The sequence below is a fragment of the Amia ocellicauda genome, chromosome 20 (assembly GCF_036373705.1).
Source record: "Amia ocellicauda isolate fAmiCal2 chromosome 20, fAmiCal2.hap1, whole genome shotgun sequence".
NCBI classification, from domain to species: Eukaryota; Metazoa; Chordata; class Actinopteri; order Amiiformes; family Amiidae; genus Amia; species Amia ocellicauda.
In genome coordinates, this window is record NC_089869.1 from 4,887,821 (window position 1) to 4,910,241 (window position 22,421).

At 38.3% G+C, this 22,421-nt stretch overlaps 2 protein-coding genes across 2 annotated transcripts; one reads left to right on the forward strand and one right to left on the reverse strand.

Moving 5' to 3' along the window:
- Nucleotides 1-3,465: 3,465 nt before the first annotated feature.
- On the reverse strand, nt 3,466-8,303 carry calhm3 (calcium homeostasis modulator 3). The gene is made up of 4 exons (XM_066693638.1): nt 8,148-8,303; nt 7,499-7,796; nt 4,975-5,230; nt 3,466-4,320 (listed from the first exon to the last, which is right to left on the reverse strand). The coding sequence occupies exons 2-4, from the start codon at nt 7,783-7,785 to the stop codon at nt 3,892-3,894; spliced, it is 972 nt and encodes a 323-aa protein (XP_066549735.1). The 5' UTR covers nt 7,786-7,796; nt 8,148-8,303; the 3' UTR covers nt 3,466-3,891.
- A 1,674-nt stretch (nt 8,304-9,977) lies between these two features.
- Nucleotides 9,978-21,180, forward strand: LOC136715585 (inositol 1,4,5-trisphosphate receptor-interacting protein). Its single transcript, XM_066692842.1, has 2 exons — nt 9,978-10,588; nt 16,102-21,180. Exon 2 carries the CDS (start codon nt 16,114-16,116, stop codon nt 17,728-17,730), a length of 1,617 nt encoding a protein of 538 aa, XP_066548939.1. The 5' UTR covers nt 9,978-10,588; nt 16,102-16,113; the 3' UTR covers nt 17,731-21,180.
- The last annotated feature ends 1,241 nt before the right edge of the window (nt 21,181-22,421 follow it).

Here is a 22,421-nt window from a genome sequence, read left to right on the forward strand (position 1 = left end):
CTGTAGAAACAAATTTGGAGATTCTTTGCGCTTTTAAATATCAGCCTCCACTGAGTAGAACTTTCCATAGTCTACACATTTACTACAGACCAAATATATAAGTATTAATTGGAAAAAGAATGCTATAATAATAAACATCCTAGCTAACCTATTTTAATACAGTTGAACTGCATCACCAAAATCTTATGTTACACTTTTTATCTACAGGAATGTGATGTTTCATGTCTATTGAGATTTTTACAAACTGTCTTAAGAGCTCACACTGCTTTTAACTTCAAAGTGTAGAGCAGATTCCTTGCACTTGACCTGTGAAGAGGAATTATGTTTTTTTTTTTTTTCTGTGCTTGTGTGTCTGTGTCTTTTAAGTAGAATGACTTATCCGCTTACCTCTGGCTTTCCCCAGTTTACCAGCTACTTAAAAGCAACAATTAATTTAAAAAAAAAAAAACGTTATAAAAGTATTTTTAGTTTTAATTAAGCAAAGCTCTTCAATAATGTGAGGCCGTTTAATAGTGTTTTACCTGTCCTATTATTGTCAATGTGCAGTACAGTGTTTCCTGCAAGAAGAACAAATCACAGGGTTGCTCATAGTAAACTCTTAGCATATGGTATGGAGCTGTTGATTCAAGAGAGAGCACCGGCTCTCCCATATGCAAACCTCCTGACTCCTGGTGCTGTATCAGTGAACAGCACTGTATATGTCATGCAAAAAGAGGTAAGCAAAACCACAGCACATTCAAATGACTTTAGCTCTGAAGTCAAATAATATTTCCTGATGATGACCGAGAAATATAAATCAGTGTTTTGCTTTACTTACCTACTGAATGAAAATGTATGAAATATAGAATTATTGAATGCTTTGTATAGCCAGGAATATCACAGCATGGCTGGTTTATGTAGACAAAATGCTACGAAAAAAAAGGGATAGCATACAAGCAGGACCAAGTTTGTGTGACCTTGGAATTCAGGACTGCCACCTACTTCCGCAATGTATGCTGGAATTTGCAGCCTAATACCGCAGCCTAATTTCCTGGACAGCTCAGCACTCTTGCTCTTATGCACTCTCTTATTTAACTATGCTCTCTCCTACTCTTGATTACATCTAACTTAACTTATGCCTACCCCACCTGAAGCACATACCAGGGACAGAACTCTATTACATTTGCACTTGTTAGCTGGGATGCTTATTGTATTATGTACTGATTTGATTTACTGCACATTGTAATACTTAAAAAAAAAAAATGCTAACAAATAAATAAAGAATGATGTGCATTGCCTCTTTAAATTGATCTTGGTTGGACCAGTGATCCAGAGAGAGGAATTAGTTATACACAAATTGTGCTGCATTTTTGTCACGTTTGGTTTGAAGACTTTGAATCGAGAAATTGAACATTACTTCATGTACACACAATAACATTATTTTAACATTGGTAACATGTTCCCTTAACCATACTTCACAATAAAAAACATTGGCCTGCCTTTCCACTGTTTCTCCAGGTGTTCACATTCCTTTAGAGCTGTTGCAGATTTAGGGGTTACAATCTTGACTGCTGAAAGCTGTTATTGACCAGATCTAGACCAGAGGTATACAGGTTAAGGAACAAGTAGAGGGTTCTGTAGTGGGTAGCTTAATGCTATAGCTGTTTAAGTATCACACTTATTTCACCTGCACTCTATTTTCACCATGCCTTCCAGAAGAAGATGAGTAAAAACAAAAACCCTATTGGATAGTAGAAGTAAAAGTATACACACACAATACCCCATTGGCCTTCTATTGATTTTACACAGCATTGAATATCAAGCCCTAAGTTCTATGTTCTTTCTGCTCCTTGGGATTTCATGGGTCATTATTGTTTCAGTGCAAATTGAGGTCTGTGGGCAGTAACAATAAAGCAAGGCATCTGCACTCAATAGAAAACATCCACCAATGGACTGACACTACAATATTTTAAGATAAAGCTAAATAGAATTTTAAGGTTGAAAATTAAATGTGTCATCTTTGATTGAATGTCAATCATTCAATATGGTTTTCATTCATTCCTTTATGAAGCTCACTCTGTAGCACATTTGATGTTGAGGAAGCATTTCCATCATAAACGAGATATTGTATTCAACATAAAAAACAAGAATGGGAGAGAAAAGACAAGTATAACAATGTCTTTATTGCAGACAAACACTAGCTTCCATTGTTGGTTAAAATATTTTGAGGAACAGCTAAGAAATTACATTCTTTCCTTCTTTTCCTTACACTGTGTAGAACACCACAGCAACACATTGGAGCATGTGTACCGATTGTGATTTTGAAGTACACACTCAATTTAAGTACAGTCATAAAGTTTGGTCTTTAAAAAGATGTGCTTTTAGTGGAGACTGGTGAAGTAAATAACTATATCCTAGAATTCTTTGTAAAATATAGTCTTTCGATTCAGTGTGTATACACTCACCTAAAGGATTATTAGGAACACCTGTTCAATTTCTGGACAATCTCCTGAACTCCAAACTGAATGTCTGAATGGGAAAGAAAGGTGATTTAAGCAATTTTGAGCGTGGCATGGTTGTTGGTGCCAGACGGGCCGGTTTGAGTATTTCACAATCTGCTCAGTTACTGGGATTTTCACGCACAACCATTTCTAGGGTTTACAAAGAATGGTGTGAAAAGGGAAAAACATCCAGTATGCGGCAGTCCTGTGGGCAAAAATGCCTTGTTGATGCTAGAGGTCAGAGGAGAATGGGCCGACTGATTCAAGCTGATAGAAGAGCAACTTTGACTGAAATAACCACTCGTTACAACCGAGGTATGCAGCAAAGCATTTGTGAAGCCACAACACGTACAACCTTGAGGCGGATGGGCTACAACAGCAGAAGACCCCACCGGGTACCACTCATCTCCACTACAAATAGGAAAAAGAGGCTACAATTTGCACAAGCTCACTAAAATTGGACAGTTGAATACTGGAAAAATGTTGCCTGGTCTGATGAGTCTCGATTTCTGTTGAGACATTCAGATGGTAGAGTCAGAATTTGGCGTAAACAGAATGAGAACATGGATCCATCATGCCTTGTTACCACTTTGCAGGCTGGTGGTGGTGGTGTAATGGTTTGGGGGATGTTTTCTTGGCACATTTTAGGCCCCTTAGTGCCAATTGGGCATCGTTTAAATGCCACGGCCTACCTGAGCATTGTTTCTGACCATGTCCATCCCTTTATGACCACCATGTACCCATCCTCTGATGGCTACTTCCAGCAGGATAATGCACCATGTCACAAAGGTCGAATCATTTCAAATTGGTTTCTTGAACATGACAATGAGTTCACTGTACTAAACTGGCCCCCACAGTCACCAGATCTCAACCCAATAGAGCATCTTTGGGATGTGGTGGAACGGGAGCTTCGTGCCCTGGATGTGCATCCCACAAATCTCCATCAACTGCAAGATGCTATCCTATCAATATGGGCCAACATTTCTAAAGAATGCTTTCAGCACCTTGTTGAATCAATGCCACGTAGAATTAAGGCAGTTCTGAAGGCGAAAGGGGGTCAAACACAGTATTAGTATGGTGTTCCTAATAATCCTTTAGGTGAGTGTATAGTGTTCTGAATTGATAGTAGCCTACTCCACAGAGCTATCTTTGGTCCCTTTCTGTAGTCCTCTTGGCCTGCTGTCCATAGATCATATTCATAAAAGGCATACAAACACCCAATTGTACAACATTTGGAAATGAAACATTTCATTTATAAGTTATGTCACTGTTCTTTTTTTTTTTCTTTCCCTTTCTTCATTTGGAAAAACAGCTCTTAACTTAGTACAATGGTTAAAGTTGTATGCATATGGCCTCATGACTTTTACATTGGCTCACACAGGCTCTTGCATGTGCCCAGCCCTCACTATGCCTAGACGTCAGAGTAGTGCGTCTTCCCCTTGCTATCCTCCCATGCGATGCAGATCCGGGCACGCGTGGCAATCTTGGTGACATCTAACTCGGGCTTGCTGAAGTACCAGGTCTCCAGCACCTTATCCACCTGGTCCAGCCTGGTTATGCCATGCAAGAAGTCTTCCATCTCCTCCTCCCCTGAGTGGGGTGGCTGTGGCAGGCAAGGTGGCACGTCCCCCTGAATGCTCTCAAAGAACTGGATGACACACTTACGGGCAAAATCGCGGGCATGCAGGCAGCAGGTCTCGTCGAAGAGTTTTTGCTCAATGTCCAGGTAGTTGCTCCAGTAGCGTGTCTGCAGGAAGGTGGCGTGGTCAAAGCAGGGCTTGATGATACGGGCTACTGCCCCCAGAACAATGAAGAACAGCAGGATACCCCAGCCAACAGCCTGCAGGGAAAAGAACAGGACAATTTAAACTTTCCTATGGTCTGGCAGCCACATTATCAAAGGCACATGCAGGTATAAAATACGTTAATCTACAACTGTAAGCATCAACTATCATCTATATAAATATTATACCAATGAAAGCTTAAGCACATTTCAAAACACTGGGGCTCCTCACACACTGAAAAGAGATGCCCACTTGGACCAGAAGATCTGTTCTTGTACTGGCATGCTTTGTGTTTATGCTAAAGACACACGTGTCACTGAAAGGTAGCAATTACGGAGTTATTGCATGAATATATATATTTAAGACTGAAATGCATGTTATAAGACATGTTTTGAAGATTATAAAGTGCATATTTACAAGATTTGTCAGGCTAAATTCTCCTCAAAGTGAAATGTTGTGATAGGAAATAATATTAAAAATAATTTTTAAAAGATTGTAATATTTAAAAAATGAGTCTCCCGAGTTTCCTCTTGAGCAGAATGTATTTGTATTTTCTGTCACAGCTTATCTTCAAACACCAATAAAGCCCCCATAAATTGTCTTCTTTTGAAAATGTAACAAATTGCATTCAACCTGTTGGTCTTACTGAAATAATTTACTAGCTTTGGAAAATCAAGCCCTATAAAACACCAGAAGGGGACTTCACTCACTTGTGACCAGCACTGCAGGTAGCGGGAGACTGCTTTGCGGAAGGCTTGGGTGTGGAAGATTGGGTCTTCTTTGCAGGGTATCTTGGCCATGAGGCGGATGATGTCAAGGCCTGTGTTGTTGGGCATGCCTGAGAAATGCTTGGGATCCACAGTGATGCTAAAGGCACATACAAAGCACTTCCCATCCAGAAGGCTCACTAGGATCCAAACCATGGGGGCGAGCAAGGCTCTCTGCATCATGGAGGAAAACATGAACCTGCAAGTGCAACACATTACGGTCTCCAGTCTATGAGAAGCCATAGAGTTTTAAAAAACTTCAAGCCTATTCTGTTCCAGGGTATTATTATGCTTAAATATGACTTGCAGCAAAGCAAACAATAAACACAAATAACCAGGTATCTGAACCAGTTCTTTCAAATTAGTCCAGGGCCAGACTGTATTGTCTAGCTACTTCTCGTGACATGACAGCATTTAAGGAAAGAAGGATTTGTAATGATTGGCTGCAACCAAACCCATGTGAAGGACGGTCAAGATATTGAATACATTCTTTTACTGGTAATCTCAAATTAAGCATCCTTAAAAACATTCTATTGTAGTTGGCTCTTTGATCAATTGTTTTCCAGTTTAACTTTTGTTTCGAAATGTAAAGCACAAGCTCTTTAATGGGAAAAGCACTTGGGAATGGGAGTGTTTATTTGACTACACCTGCTACCCCTTTGATGCTGTTAGCTGCACACTGAAAATGATTGAGAAAACACTAGCAACAAAGACCTTTAATGCTCCTAGCATGAATTACAACAGTTTCAAATGGCAGCTGTACAGTATCGATTTTTCTCAACTGGAGTTCTTAGTACGTTTGTTAGTATATGTGTATGTGAGCATGTATGCATCCATGAATGCATGTATTTTTTGTAAAGGTATATTGTAAAATGCTACATTACAAAGCAATGAGTCACCTTCACATGATTAATTCTTTGTACTTTTTGATGTATTTGTAAATATCAAAAGTGCAGGCCTTTAGTTACAGAGTAAGGCTAGCGAGCTTCCGTTGATAATTCACACAAATGTGTTTTTCTTGAACAGACTGTGTGCTACCACAATATGTCCCTTCAAAAGCGGTTTTGAATGTTTTCATTTCTGAATCACTCCTTTCACTGATGTTATGACAGCGATTTGGGATAAAACAAACAGCACGAATTATCATGAACATTTCACCTACTGTGTATGTGTGCTTTTTTCTTGGAGCTATACTAGCACAATTAGTTGGCCTAGAATGAGCAAATCTCTTTGTTTGGTTATGGGTGGCTTAAACAAGAGCCAAACACACACATGCATACCTGCAAAAGTACATGGTTAACATATTTCATATTTTCAAATGTCACTCATCATCAACACCAAACAGATTAACTAATTGATGGTCAATTGGAAGAGGAGCAGTTGACAGGTGAATGCTAATTTATGCTCATATTAATTTAGTTGGCTTAGTCTAAGACAAGAGAAGGGGAAATCAGAACCTCTTCCCAACCTCTGAACAAGACCGACTGATAAAAAAATGTATCTCGTTCACCTCTTCCTTGAACACACCTCCTTGTTCAGTCTCAAACTAATTAACTCAGACATATAGTTATGCATGTGCTGTAAGGGATATAGAAAACAGGCTGCATTCAAATGGACATTTTGTGTGCCAGGTGTGTGATACATCCAGGATGTCTTTGATTTGTATTCAGAAGTGCCCAACTGCAAGTAAAGACAATGAAAAACACAAAACCAAGTTCTTGTCTCTTAAAAGGAGGGGAACATGGGCTGACATTCATTTGCCTCATTGTATGGTATAAATGCTGGAATAGCACTGTAGTACATGAGTTCTAGTAAATTCCATCAGCTCATATGGTTTCAGAGCAAGGGAGCGGTCACAGGAAATGTCGTGAGTGTGACGCTGGTTGGGGCTCGTTCAGCAGGTTTTTAGAACAGCCCTGTGATTACCAAAATTTTGGAGAATGGTTTAAGACTGCTGCTTCATAAAATTGAGATCACAATTAGGCCTTTCTTTAACTGCAAAGGAACGCCTCTTACTATAATTATTGGATTTTTTTAAAAGACCAGAGGCTTGATTCACAGAAGAAATTTGCACTTTAAAATCACACTACAATTTACTATACATAAATGTGAATGTGAAAAGAATAATAGGCTAACTTTGTGTAAAATTAATGTGAAACTGTACCGTTTCCAAGTTTTCCTGAGGAAGAACTGGCTAAACTACCAGAACCCCGACAGTTCCATATTTGTTTTGTACAAATATGCCTTATCATAACAGCAGATTTATTTAACTTCCTATCATGTCATTGTGACTGCATTACTAATAGTTATACATCTTCCACTGACAATTATATTTTATAATTGTATAAGTGCCAAGCATAAAGACAACTGTAATAGCAGCTTAAATCACAATCACAGACCAATAGGGAGATACAGGTGAGTGACATGAAATGCAAGTTTACAACACACACAAAAAAAACACACTTACTTCACCACAGCAGTATTTTTGGCCCTCTTGCCGGGGGGTCGCACCCACTCCTCCATCATGACACCTGTGTGCCGGTTAATTAGCACCCCCAGGAAAAATAATATTATCGGCGGGACGAACATGATCCCCATCCCGTATATTTTGTTATACTGTGGCAAACAGGGGCATTTAAAATCCATCTGGGTGTACAGCTTTACACTGACCAGGGACAGCACCACACAGATACCGTTGGAGATGGATTCCGAATTGGACTGGAAATATTGCAACACTAATTTCAGGCGCTCCATGGTGTATTCTGCTGGAAACGGTGAAAATAGTGGGAATTACTATTTTTCTTGCTTATTACTGTGACTGCTACTAATGTCCCCTTCCAATGTCTATAGTTTACAGTATTTTAGCTAAAACAGAACAAAAGGTATCACAACGTATAATAACACTTTAGCACTTACATTTTTAAACGTGATTAACTGTATTATTATGAACTAGATCTCTAAATTGCGACAAAACCCTACAATCTATTACAATATGTAATACTAGATACTATGCTCCATTTACAGTTATGTTTGTTAGTATATATGTAGGATATGTGTTAAAATTGAATGCAATCACGTACCGTGCACAGATTTCTTCTGTGATTAGCTTGACTTACTGTCCACGCAGTAGTTCTTCTGTATGTGGAAAGTTGCGTTTTGTTGCGGTTGTTGTTTTTCTTGAAACGGATAGCGACAGCCCTTCCGATTTCTTGACTTTACAAATAAATGAACAATGTACTTCGGAAACGTCAAGGTGCCTAGTGGCCTGGAAATGCAAAAAGCACCTGCAGAGTGAGAGCCGGTTCCTCCTCCTCCTCCTCCTCCTCCTCCTCCTCTCTCGGCTCACTGCTGCACCGCGGCCGCAGCTGTAGCAATCAACGCATAACTTCCCTCCACAATTGTACAATGTATTTTCCTCGTTTTACACGCTTTGACATTGAACAAAAGACTCAGTTCCCTACTATTTAATATTCCCCTGAAATAAATTAGTAGCCTAATGAAACCCGGTGTGAGTTGAGCACGAAACTACATACTTTAATTGGGGATTTATATTGGACCTATATTGCCTGATAAAGCTAAAGAAATGTAGCATTGTATGCAAGTGAAGACAGTTAAGATACACATTAATTTAAGGGACCCCCCATATGTTCTGGTTGGAGTAATTTACTCAGTTAAAGTGTTTTTTCCCCACTACAGATGTTTATACAAGCAATACTGTAATACCTTATTAGGTGGTTATTATTAGGAGGTTATGATTATTATAAATGAAGAAATTATCGGTGTTTTTCATATATTTGTATAAGTAACTATAACAATAATACGTTTTATGCCCTGACACCATCAGCTGCAAAATATCTGAAACATCACATACTCACACCATCACCATCTTTATTAACTCGGCTATATAATATAATAATTATAACTTGCACAACTTATACATTTTCTGTATTTGAGCCTACTGTGTATATAGTCCCGTAGGTTGTTTTCCTTGTCTATTTGAAATTTGCATTGTATTCTCAATGGCAACAACAACTTTTTTTTTTTTTTAACCAGATCTTATTTATACAATTGCTTTCTATGCAGAAAAAACAAAACGTACCGTGATAACTTCAATTATCAAGTTCAGTCAGCTGGAATATTTTTTTATTTAAACGAAGTACAGATCAATTAATATTTGTATTAAATGAATCACTGAATGACCATGGTGAATAAAGAACATATGCATTTAACATGCCAATACTTAATTAAATGTTCGTCTCATTTATTTTTTAAAGTGCATTTGTATCATTTCCACCAAAGCATAGCCTTGGACTGCAATTGTTCGTCCTGGGCAGCTTGCACTCACTATAACACCTGCTTTTCTCTTGCTTGTTGTGCACCTCTTGTGCAAATATAATGCATTCCTGCATCCTACTGGTCCTCCAGTGGCACCGCAACTGTTAGACAAGTCAAGTGATTAGATCAGCAATTGTTAGTGTGTAGACTTCAATTACAGGAGAGGCTTTCTGCGCTTGTACACAGTGTGTGTCTAGACGCTTTAAAACCATGTGTGTGTCCTCTGGAAAGAAAATAATATTAAAAAACACAAATAGCTTGAGCACACCAAGGAAACACAGTGGGCCAATTCCAGTTCAATTGACTATATTGGAATATTTTCTCAACATGGATGAGTCATTTGCAATGATTCAAGAGATGCATTGATTCATAATGGAATAAGCAAATGGTTAAATCGCTCCAGAATAAGGCGCCTCCTACCTCAGACTAGGAGGCTGTCACCTGCGTCTACAGAGCAGATCCGTTAGCATATGCACCTTACAAAGACCTTTATTTCCTTGCACGAAACCTTAGCTGTGCATGGATATATAACTAAATAAAATAACCAAAGTAAATAAATTAATAAAAAAAATCTGCACATGTGCATGTTATTATTATTATTAGCTATAGTTGTATGATATTTAACTTTATAGACTATTATTTCCTTTGACGACCTGCCACATCTCAGTCCATCCCAGGTAACAATGCCTCGTTGCAGCAATCGTGTTCAATGTTGCAGAAACGTCGTCTGTTACCAGCGGTGGTCGACGGGTTTCCTGCCGCGCAGCAGTCCAATTCGCATCGGTGTGTCAGCGGCACGATTCGCATTCACACTGGAAAGGGGGTGCAAGTCTAGACAAAAGATGGATGCAAGACGGCATGCTTTCCAATAAATAAATAAATAAATAAATAAGACGATTTGGCCCGCGGATAGGTACACGTTTTGCTCCAGACAACGGACGACCTTAAGGGAAGTCAGAGGGGGACGTTGGGGTTGACCTTGCCGGTGCGAGGGGAGGAAAAAGTTTCTCATCGGAGAGAGTAACGTTCAGGAAATGAGGACCAACCCTCAGAGAGACGAAGAAGAGGAAGAGACACAAAGTAAAGGGCCAGGCCGTCGCATTGCTCGGGCTTGGGCATTTTTATAGTTCTTCTTTTTTGTATTTCTACTTTCCTATTGCAGTCGTTTCATCCATCCCTCGCCGTGATGCATTTCAGTCGGTGTGTGTAGTAGGAGTAGGAGGTGAGTCTTCCTGTACTAGGTTTCCTGTTCATGTTTGAATTAACTTTGCTACATTACTGCTACGATTAACGCCTGGGTTACTTAAAAAAAAAATATATTATTCTTTTTTTGGGTGAGACTGTAGATAGCAGTCTTCTTCAGTAACTCATTTTAGTTTCTGTTATTTTACAGTTTGTCTTTTTGGGCGTGTTTTTGCTCTGCATCAGTTAGATAAATCTCCATTAGTACCCTACAAAAAAAAAAAAAAAAAAAAAAAAACTCCTGAAGCTGTACTTATTATTATTATTATTATTATTATTATTATTATTATTATTATTATTATTATTATATGTAATGTTTAAGATATCTAGTTTTATCTAGGTGAGATGGTTAGAAATACACACGTGTGTAGTGGTGCTACAATGCCAGGAAGCCGTCAAATTGGTTTCGTTAGTTAACTGTTTCGGGAATGGCTTCAGTGTTAGAAGTAGCACGTACACTTCAGTACAGATCACGTGACGTTGGATACACAATATCAGACGGGGAACACGTATCAAGCAAGTCTACCGTAGCATCATGAAAAGCAACTTTTATAATGTTTGTTATGCATCTCTATGCACATCTTGCTGTGCAACTGCAACCAAAAGGACATGCATTCAGTATGAAATAAGTTAACATCAATACGCAGCAATTGAGATGGTGGGCCGGGGGGCTCTTAAATGTTACGATTGCTCGGTTTGTGTGCTTATTCCCGCTAGTTTTCCATCGAATCTGGAAACAGTGGTGTAATTATGCAGGTTTTGAGAGTGGACTCCCATCTATCTTTAAATGCCTCTGCTGTTGTTGGCATCAGCCTGAATTTGCAAAGTGAATCAGCTCCAGGGTATGGGCAGACGTCATGGCACTGCTGTGTTAGGTTTCCAGTTTGGCATAGGATTGCAATTTGTGTCACAAACTTGACAGCACAACAAAGCAATCTAATACAGTGATATATTTACGACGAATCATGTTTCTGGTACGCTATGGCTAGTATTAGCTGTTAATTGGCGTTTGTACATGGGTACACACATTAAAACAAGGCTGCTGGTGAATTTCCACTGCAGACTAAATTCCCCACATCTGAGATCTAGACTGAAATAATTCCGTCTGGGAGCAGCCAGATTACGTCACAGTCATGGGAAAAACAAAATGTGCCTTGAAAACCATGCAAACGTTGCCAAAGAAATTTGATCATCTCAGATCATCTTTGATCTGAATTTTTTGTTGCAGATAATGTTCTCATCCCTTCTACCAAATGAGAGATGGCAATGTTATAGTTTACCCCGAATGTCAAATGATTTGAGAATAGAAGTCATTTGTTTTTGTTAGTCTAGCTGCATTAGTTTTTCCTTTTTGTGAAGCTGATTGAAGTAATTGCTGTTGAATACAGTAAGCCTCCCAGAGGGGAAGTGAGAGGGGGCTTGGGAAGGGGGCAGCTTGTCTGCAGTATGGCATTCATTGCTTGTACAGCCTGAAAGGACTTGACTTTCTTTCTGAAAACGGCTGTACAGTTTCTGATTCTTTGAATCGGCAGCAATATCTGCAGCCTGCTTTACAATGAGATATATTAACATAAAAATCCTTTAAGTTGTTGATAGCATATTACTTAGTGAAACTTTTGCTTTAAGATGAGATTTGTGTACAGGGCCTTTGTGTATTTTCCTCCCTCACATCGCAAATAAGAAAGCCCAGCATTTCAGTGTGAAATCAATTACTTAAAGAATACCAATGAAGCAAAGTATTTACCATTTTGTCTGCAGCTCCCTCCAAACCCCTAAACAATAACGTATAAACTACACAATACTGGCAGATTTCGTTTAAACAAGGATATAGACTCTTTATTTATATAAAAAAGGCTACGTTGTATACTCTAAAAGTCTTCAGCAGTGAGACACATTGTCTCCTTAGTGCTTACAGAAACAAAATAGACTCAAGTCTGAGTTTATAAACCTATTATATAATAAAAATATTCAAATGCATTGTCACCTATAAATCGCATTGCAGTAGTAGACTGCAAAATTAAAACACATATGTACTATGTAAAAGATCAAAGTGGAATCATTACCTGGATATAAAAATACACAACTGATTTATTTGGGACCAGAAAGGTAATCCTAGCAATGTATTTTCCAAGCAGAAAAGTTAAACGCAATGTCTTGAGATGATAATCTTTATAACAATGGTGACCAATAATTGAACAATTGTTGAAAAAATAGTCCACCTTTAAAACGTCTATATATTAAACATACATTTCAATCGAACTGACATTCTGCAGGACAAACAATGTGCCATATGATGGGAGTATTCTGAACAAGGACCAGATGTGAGGAAATATACACTGAATGTGTTTAAGCCAGATGCATATTATTTTACTAGGCCACAACACGGAATCATCAGAATCATCAGGAACTGCATAGCAGAGGTTATCTGACTTCCTAATACACCCTGTAGGTTGATAATGAAGTACAGTGTGCGTCACTGTCTTAGTTCTATAAATAAAACAGCGCTTGTGTTGCTATTCAAGGGTTTCAGATAAAACGTGCTACTTTAACACAACCCAGCAAGGTCTTTGGAGTATTTTGGGTATAGGAGTATTTTTTAGATCTGCTGAGAGTAGAGCAGTTGATTAAACTCCACAATAAAGTAAGGCACTCATGGTATTTTTGAAGTCAGGGAAAATAGTTAATAGTTTAACTACCCTTTTTTTTATCCTTGCATGTGTTTTTGATTGAATGATAACATTAAACCAGCAAAAAAAAACCTAGATGGCAATTATTTTATAATTGCTTGAACTGCTTGACTGAATAAGATATCCCTCATTTCTTGCTGTAATCTTAGTTACTGTGTAACTATTAAATGTCTTAATGTGTACACTAACACACTTGTTCATACTATTTCTTCCTTATCTTCAGCTTCTTCAAATGTTTGAACATATTTCATTCTCTAATGTGTAGTTTTGGGCTAAATGTGGGTTTGTAAAATAGAAATACATTAAAACAAAACAAACTAAACCAAAATAAACGATTGTGCCCATATGTAAGGAAGTATTGTAATATGGGTTGTAAGGGTAGGATTTGTGGACACATGATGTCAGTGCAAGGAAAGTTTGTTGAAAACAAACAATTGAACAATACATTAGCACAAGTTCTGTATGCATATCACATTGAAACCGCTTTCCCTGTTTCTTCTCCTTATTATGACTTGTTATTACAAATATCCAATACAAGTTTGAGTCTTATCTTTTTATAGTGCTAGTTCAACTCAAGGAAGTTAAAAGGCGTTGACATTTTCATTGAATAAGCCAACAGTGTTCTTATTGACTTAGATTCCTCATGGGAATATTATTGGATCCACCCACTGTTCCTTTCTCGCTAATAATTATCTTGAATTGAAAGTTTAATTGAATAGATGTTTAAGTAAGTTATTATTAGTCTAAAAAGTGTTAAACCCTTAACAACTTGGCATCAGATACATGCATTTTTTCTGGAAGATGTGTTTGTAAGGAGACTTTCATGCTTCTCAGTTCTTGATTAACAGAAAAGGTGACCTACACTACAGTGTTTGGAAGTTAAGTTTATAATTAGGATGCTGTTGAAATGTACAGACTGCATGATGTGGAAACACTGTACAATATCTGTGGAAGGAAAGTCAATACATTCAGTTAGCAAAAGTGAAAGCAATCGCTTAATCCTGGCTTTAACACACTGCATCTGAATAAGAAGAATATTGAAATCTCGTACAGAGTTGAAGCCAATATATATTTTTAGTGAATTCTTCAAAAATAAAATGTGAATTGAAAAAAACAAGAAAGTCCCATACAAATATTAATTGTAATGTTTTTCTTTGAAACTTAGTTATAGCCTAAGTCTGTCATTGATTTTGCACACTGCTTTTTTTGCTATTAGACAACTAAACTGTTCCTTTAAATATATCATTTGGTACCCCTTTATACATCTAAAAAAAAAAAAAAAAAAAAATATATATATATATATATATTGTCCTCCTGTGCATGCCTGAATGGTAATTTAGTTTTCTAAAGGCATCATTAGTTACAGGTACTCTGGGTAGCTGAGAATTCAGCAGAATGCATGTTCAAGCGGATATATGTAACAAGTAAGAGGAAAGTGCAGCTAATAGTTCATTTCCTCTTTAAACGGTACTCTCATATTGTGTTGGGTTAGGGACTTGAGCAGCAGATTAACATTTCTCTGAATGAACCTAAACCACCACAAGCAGCCACTTTAAAACATGTTAGGTAATTTTTTCCATCTGTAGCTGGAAAATCATAATTAGTGTTTTTAACGGTGTATTCTTAGATGATATTATTATTATTATTATTATTATTATTATTATTATTACACTTTGTCTCTCCAATACTAAAATTTGGAAGTAATTTTATAGGTCCTTGCCACAGCAGACCAAGTCATTAAATGCTATAATAATATTCAATGTATCGCAGCTGTGACTGGGAACATTTGATGTCACAGAGCCCTTCTGTATCAGTGTAGAAGTACTTTAATCACAGGCAGGCATGACTGCATGTCCCTTGGTGCACAAAAACAATTGTGCAGTTGTGCTGCCTTTTATTTCCTCATTTTCTGGAGTCAATGTATCGCTTACCAAAATATGACTCGGCACAAGGTGAGGTCTGTGGCAGCCTGGAGCCCCAAAATGGGTTTGGTTTTTGTAATGAGTTCTGAAACCATGGCGACGGCGTCTCTGCACTCCACTGAGATAAACAGGAAAAGGCCCCAGAGAGTTAAGGCTAGGGCTGAATTCTTGGATACCAGGATCACACACCCATCTGGCAGTCTCAGCCCTTTCCTTGAGTTCCCTGCAGATTCTTTAATAGGATTTATGGACAGGACAGACACTGTGACTTTCTAACCTGTGCAACAAGAGGTAAAGCGATGTATTGTGTTAAGCAAGTGTAATTGTGTTTACACAAAATATTTAAACCCTACTTGCAGCTTGACAATGGCAATTAATACAGATTTTTTTTTTTTTTTTTTTTTTTTCTGTTCTTTAACCTGTGCTGTAATTCTTTGTTGTGTGAAGTGGCTCATCTGTCACTCGGTCAGTATTGTCAGGCTGTATTAGTGGGTTCTGCTGCAGTACAGTTCTGTATCATTCAGCATGGACTGGTGTAAAAATAAGTGTGCTGCCTCAACACAGAGGAATATAAATGGTGTTGCATTGACTGTGCTCTGTTTGCATGAGGTAGTTTTCCAATGGTAAATCTCTCTTAATGAGAGAGAAAACGGATTTATCTGTATCCTTGCAATAACTAGGGCACACTATTTTTAAATTGAAATAAGTCCCTAGAACCATATATATCCTATGTGGTTTACCTTAATCTAGACAGTGGTAGCTACTTTTATATGAAATCTGCAGCACAGCCTCAGTCTGAACAGCACAGTTAGGCTGGGGGATGATGAATTAAAGCTTCAGTAAATAACAGGAATAACAAACTTATTTTTATTTCTTTTTCTTAGAGACTAAAGAGGATGCAGGGTGGGATATTTAAGGTATGTGTGGTGGTGGCAGCAGCCATCCTCAACCACCCTTTGTTCCTCCAAAGGGAGAATACTACCATCCCTGAGCGGGATGCTGAGGTCATCTCCCGCATGAAGGACCATGAGGAGAGGTTGCTGGCTGAAAAGGTACGGCTGGAGCAGGAGGTGTCTCGGGCAGATCAGGAGCCACCTAAGGCAGATCCGGAGGACAGCCCTAGCTGGGACTTCTGGAGCGCTCTTTCTATGATCATCTTCCTCACGATTGAGATCTGGAGACAGGATTACCAAGACACTGCCATGCAGGACGCCAATCATGAGGAAGAGGACTACTTTCCTGCTGGGAACATCTCCGCAAGGACCCCTCTCCCAGACAAAGCCGTCCTTGGCAGCTTTCACGAGAGGTGTATCCGTATCTCAGGCAATGAGAGCTGGAGGTTGCGGGAATTCGTGGAGGGTTTTGCTGATGACCTCCTGGAAGCCCTGAGGAGCGTCTGCAACAGGGATGCCGACATGGAGGTTGAAGACTGTATCGGTGTGGGGAGCATGTACGAAAATTGGAGGGTGAGCAAGCCTCTCGTGTGCGATCTGATAGTCCCCTTTGCCCCACCAGAGCCGTACCGCTTCAAGTTTCAGCTCTGGTGCAACTCGGGGAACAACATACCACCAGACAGACAGGGGTGTGGCAGAATCAAGGTGGTAAAAGCCAATGAAGATGGGCCTGGCTGCCTCTGTGGTAAGACCAACCTGGGTGAGGACATGCTGTGTCTGCTGCATAGCAAAAACGAGAAGCTTAAAGTCAGTGATGCCATGGATGATGTTCTGTGCTCCAAGAACACACCTTACTTGGCCAAAGACCAGGTAATGAAGTGGTTCCAGATCTCCATCACCAAAGCATGGAACCGCATCTCTCACAAGTACGATTTTGAGCTCATGTTCCGTAACCTGGATTCACCTGGAGCTCTGAAGATAAGATTCCGATCAGGGAAGCTCATCACCTTCAACATCACTCCCGTTGTCCAACTTGAAGACACAGATGCGTATTTTGTCTCACACTTTACCCTTAATGACGACAATGCTTCAGATATTTATTGGCCTCTTACCTTTGCCGTCTATGAGAAAAACCTGCTGAAATCTTTATCCAAGAGACTGCCAGACAATCCTTGCCATATTAGCTGCCTTCAGATTGTCTCGTTCTTGAACAGGAAGCAGACAAGTCTCACAGGCAAAAGTGCCCTAACCAACTACCACCTGAAGACTATACTGCTGCACTTGCTCTTAAGCAAACCTTCTTCAGAGTGGCGCTCTGAACATCTGGAGAAGAGACTACGGGATGTCCTGCGGTTTCTGGAGAAAAGTCTTCAGGAGAAGAAGTTGTATCATGTCTTAATTGGAAACAAACAAGTTCCAAAGGACGTTACCATTCCATCGGTTTTCCGAGCTGTGGAGCCTCTGAATCTGTTCCGCCCCCTTGTATTACATAGGTCTCTTTATGCCAAAACAATGGAGCACTTCCAGGAAATGCTCAAAAATGCACCTGTCCTGATTCAGGAGTACACCCCACACTTTCCAAATGGGAGCGTACATACAAGCCTCAATGCAAGTCTATAGTCCTCAGTAGTTTACAGACACGAACACATGGAAATACTGTGACATCTGTGGAAGGAGGATATCTTATAAACCTGGTTTCATGTGGTAATTCCAGTTGTGTTAATCTTATGTTGTGACTGTGGCCTGCTCCTCTGGCAGTGGGTTTCTACATAAGAAAATATAATTTAAACAGACTTCTCCTTATGTTTGATTTTCAAGCATTTCCTGCAAAAACAACCTTATCGGGAGATGAGTCATAACAGTTAACACATCTGTGTACTGATCTTCGGTGAATGAGGTTACCATTATAGGAGTTAGAACAGACCAGATAATCATTCTAGCCTGGTCTTTGTGCAACTAGAACAACTTGTCACAGAATTACAGGAAGAGCAAACCCACCAAGTTTGAAAGTAGTATAAATATAAATGGTTTTCAGACCAGAATGTATGCAATTATTGCAGATTACATGAAACATGGTTCCATGATAGTACTGTTACTGAGGCACATTCTATTATTGCACTGTAGATTTCCACAACAGAGGACTAGGTCTGTTAATGTGTAAGAACAATATCGATTTGTGTTGCTAAACTTGGAAAATATTAACATAATGAGTTCTGTCATTAGAAGCATTCTATAGTTAAACCTTGTTTCTATCAGCTTTTAACTGGCTGAAGGAAACAAGTGACCAGGAAACATTGCAGATTATATTGACAACAACTTTTGCATTCATAGCCATATCCACATCTCCAGTTAAGTCTGAACTGAGCTGGAATTGAAGTTTCATCTGGTTGTTCTGAAATGAAATTGTTACCATTTCAGGAATGGTTCAAAATAAGTCATGCATCTTTAATTAGATTTAATGTCATGCTTGACTGCAACATAAATCTAGTTTAAAATCATTGCAAATCAGAGACAAAAACTAAATATCAACAAGGATGTGAGAATGAGGCCTGACTAAATATACCTTAAACTTCTCCAAATTGCTTGCAGATTTATATATATCCATCTATCCTTGAAACCACTTATCCTGGTGAGGGTTGTGGGGAGGCCAGAGCCAATCCCGGCAGGCATAGGGCGCAAGGCAGGAAATACACCCAGGACAGGATGCCAGTCCATCACTGGGCAACACACACACAGCAATTTAGAGAGACCAATCAACCTAACCCGCATGTCTTTATACAGTGGGAGGAAACTGGAATGCCCAGAGAAACCTACGCGGACATGCAGAGAACATGCAAACGCCACACAGACAGGCCCCCCAAGCTGGGACTCAAAGCATTTGTATGACAGTTTATATTGGTGTGAATAGGTTTGATCTGACATCACACCCCATTGGAATGTAGTTCACTTAGATCCATTTTTGTTTGCACTGGCAGACATAACGGCTGTCTCCAGCATGGCAGTGAACTATTTGTGTGAACTTGCAGATGCTTCTAACCAAACCATTTTTTTTAAACTGCATTTTTAAAAACATTTTTAAGAGCTTAGTTTAAATAGCTATTTTGTACATTTTATATTTGTATAGGCTGGTTGTACAAATATTTAAGTATTGTAAATTAAACTAAATTGATGTCATGTTGCATCTATATAGCATACTTTGAATAAAATCCCTTTTCTCTGATTTTTTTTTTTCTATGTTGCTTAATATTCTATTGCCTTTTATACTTAGACGTTCATACATACATTTTCACTTTCTTTAACAAATAATAATGACATGTTTAAAATAGATAATTCATATCTATTAAAAATAGATAATATGACCTGGTTGTGTCTCTTTACCTGCATATTGTGAAAGTGTACAGTATTTTTCTTTAAATGTTTGCACAATGACTAAATGTACAGTGTGTGCAGTATTTATTTTAACATGTTTAATGGACAATTCTCTAAAACAGTGGTCTCCAACCCTGGTCCTGGTCCTGGAGAGCCCCTATCCTGCAGGTTTTAGAGGTTACCCTTGTATAACCAATTTATAAACACCTGAAAGTATTTAATTGGAAACAAGCAGGTGCTGTGATCAATAGTTTGTAAAAGGATTGATTTTGAGCCGTAATCTGAATACCTGCAGCATCCTGAGGGAAGAATTACCTTGTTGACTTGATTGATTAATAACTCCCATGTTTTCCAGGTTTGTAGATATTGGTGACTTAGGGTGACCTATAAGATTAAGTGAATTGGGGCTCTCCAGGACCAGGGTTGGAGACCACTGCTCTAAAATATTGGGGAAGATTAAATGAGGGTATCATTAAAGTGTTCTCAATTTACTGAATGCATCTTAGATCTTACAGTATAATGTTGCCGATCAATCGACCCCGTAGAACGCTATAATTGCTGAAATGCTCTGACAATTGTAGAATTGCCTTTGCACTGTTCTCAACAATGTTATGTTGGAATTTTATATATATTTTATACTACAAAATAGTTTTTCTTTTGTGTTTCTCACCATGTGTTGCTTTGAAACACCTCAGTGTCTTATGAAACTGCTATATTAAACATTGCGAGGACCTGAAGTTAACATTTCTCTTTTCAGAAATATTTATCACTTGAGAGCACTTAATGGAAAACAAATGTTTTGGCAGTAGTCCCTTAAGTATGAGGATAACATCTGTGAATGGCTAGAATTGTTCAATCTTGTAACCTACAGGACAGAGTAGAGATGTTTTGGGGAATGGGATGGGCATTATTGTAGGAATATAGTAAGGGGCATATACTTACAACATAAAACGTAGAACCTCCTTTCAACGAGATATCCAAGGAGCAAATTATATAGTACTGGCTGAGTTTCTAGTGGATATGTGAATGCTAGATTAAAAAACAAACAAACAACTGGAGTCACTATTGTTAAAGCAAACTACTTCTCATTCACAAAACACAATCTAGCAATTTCCACTTTCACTTGTTTGTTTTATGTATTTATTTTTAAACATTTTGTTTGGGTTTTTCATCCTGACCTTTAATGTCACAATTTGTACATATACTCATCACAAGCACTGTAGCAACAGCAATTCAAACAATTTCTTAACTGGAAAACAGTTGCCTTTTAGAAACTATGTTTAAATTGAAAACCTATTTCTAGCACAATGTCTGTCTATCCTTCTGCATGAGAGCTCAGAAAAATGATTTCCCTTTGAGAAAGAGCTTACTAACAGGGGGATTAGATATTTTCATTAAAATGCTAATTTTCAGGTACAGTACTACATTGAAGTACATATATTTTTTATAATCTCAATGAGGATGATTTATATAACATGCTAACATATTTTTGTAATTGAAATAGGTTTTATCCTTGACAATGTGCTATTTTATTTCAGTAACGTGTACTACCGACAAATAACAAAGTGCTATAAATGTAAATTTTTATTCATTTGTATTTGGTAATCCAAGGTAGCATTTTATTAAATTTGTTCATGTTTTAGCGTTTGGTCCTATGCTAGAAAAAATAAATAAAACAAAAAGGTGATTTTTCTTTTTCAACATTTCTTTTTGTGTTTTCTTTTCACACTTTACCTAGGTGAAAAAGTGGTATAGAACTAGATTTCCTGTGCAGAAAACCAACCAGGCTCACACAGCAGGTAATTTCTAAAGATGTAGCATAATTTCTGTTTTAGTGTGGAGGAAACGCCCTGTATGGTTGTAAAAGTGTTCCCTCTAACACAGTCAAGTGTTGCTTGAAACAAAGAGGAACCTGCCACAAACTTAATTGTACAGTGCAATTTCCTGCCTTTAGTTTCGATCAGAGTTCTTCACATCAGTTTTGCAGTACAAACCAATCAAGGAGAAAGTGACTTCAGACAAGTATGAACAGCTTCTCAGCACATTAGGCTAATCCATTTGGTTAAAGTATGTTGTATTACATGTATATTAAAGTAACTTTATTGAATATAGTACTGATCTTATTTCCATTAACGTTTTTGTTTTAATTAGGAACAGAATTGCAAAACATACCCCATCCTGTTGCTCAATACAGCCACTTGAACACTTCAAAATATAGGTACTGCCTGCCAAAAAGATTGGCACAGCAACAGCCCAGAATGTTACATGATGCTTAGATGTTATGGTCACATTTGTTTATTACACCCCATTGGTGGTCTCGTCATTGTCAAACAGAGTAGCTCACTTCCTAATGAGGAGGAACTCTCCCTTCAGCAGGACAGGAAATGGTCTCACTAGTCTCAAAACACTCAAGCTTTAATAGAAAGGCAATGTGTGGATTGCTGCCACTACTTAAGCAAACATTTTGCAATGTCCTGCAGTGTGGGAGTCCTACATTATATGGTATAATGTATACATTTAAAGATTGCTAGTTGTTCTGCCATTAGAAAGACTCCATGTGCAAACTGCTGAATGCACACTGACTAGATACCCCCCCTACTTGTTCACCTGCTGTTCCCAAATAATTGTGGGTATTATTTTCTTGTGTAATGGATATTGTATTAATATTTTTGGATGTTAATATTGGATATTGTGGTGTATTCCTCAGAGTAATTGCATTGCCCCCCACAAAACACCATTGGCACTAGCTGTTCCTTCAAACCAAAGTAAAACATACTTTGACATTTAATTTTCTATACACCAAATACCTGCTTCAAATTTGTGGTTTATACAATTATATGAAAATATTGTATAGGAAATAATTAATAACCGTAATATTTGCAGACCTGAGAATTTCAACTACCTAGTTTGGGTGAAACTTTTTAGACAATGGTAAATATGTA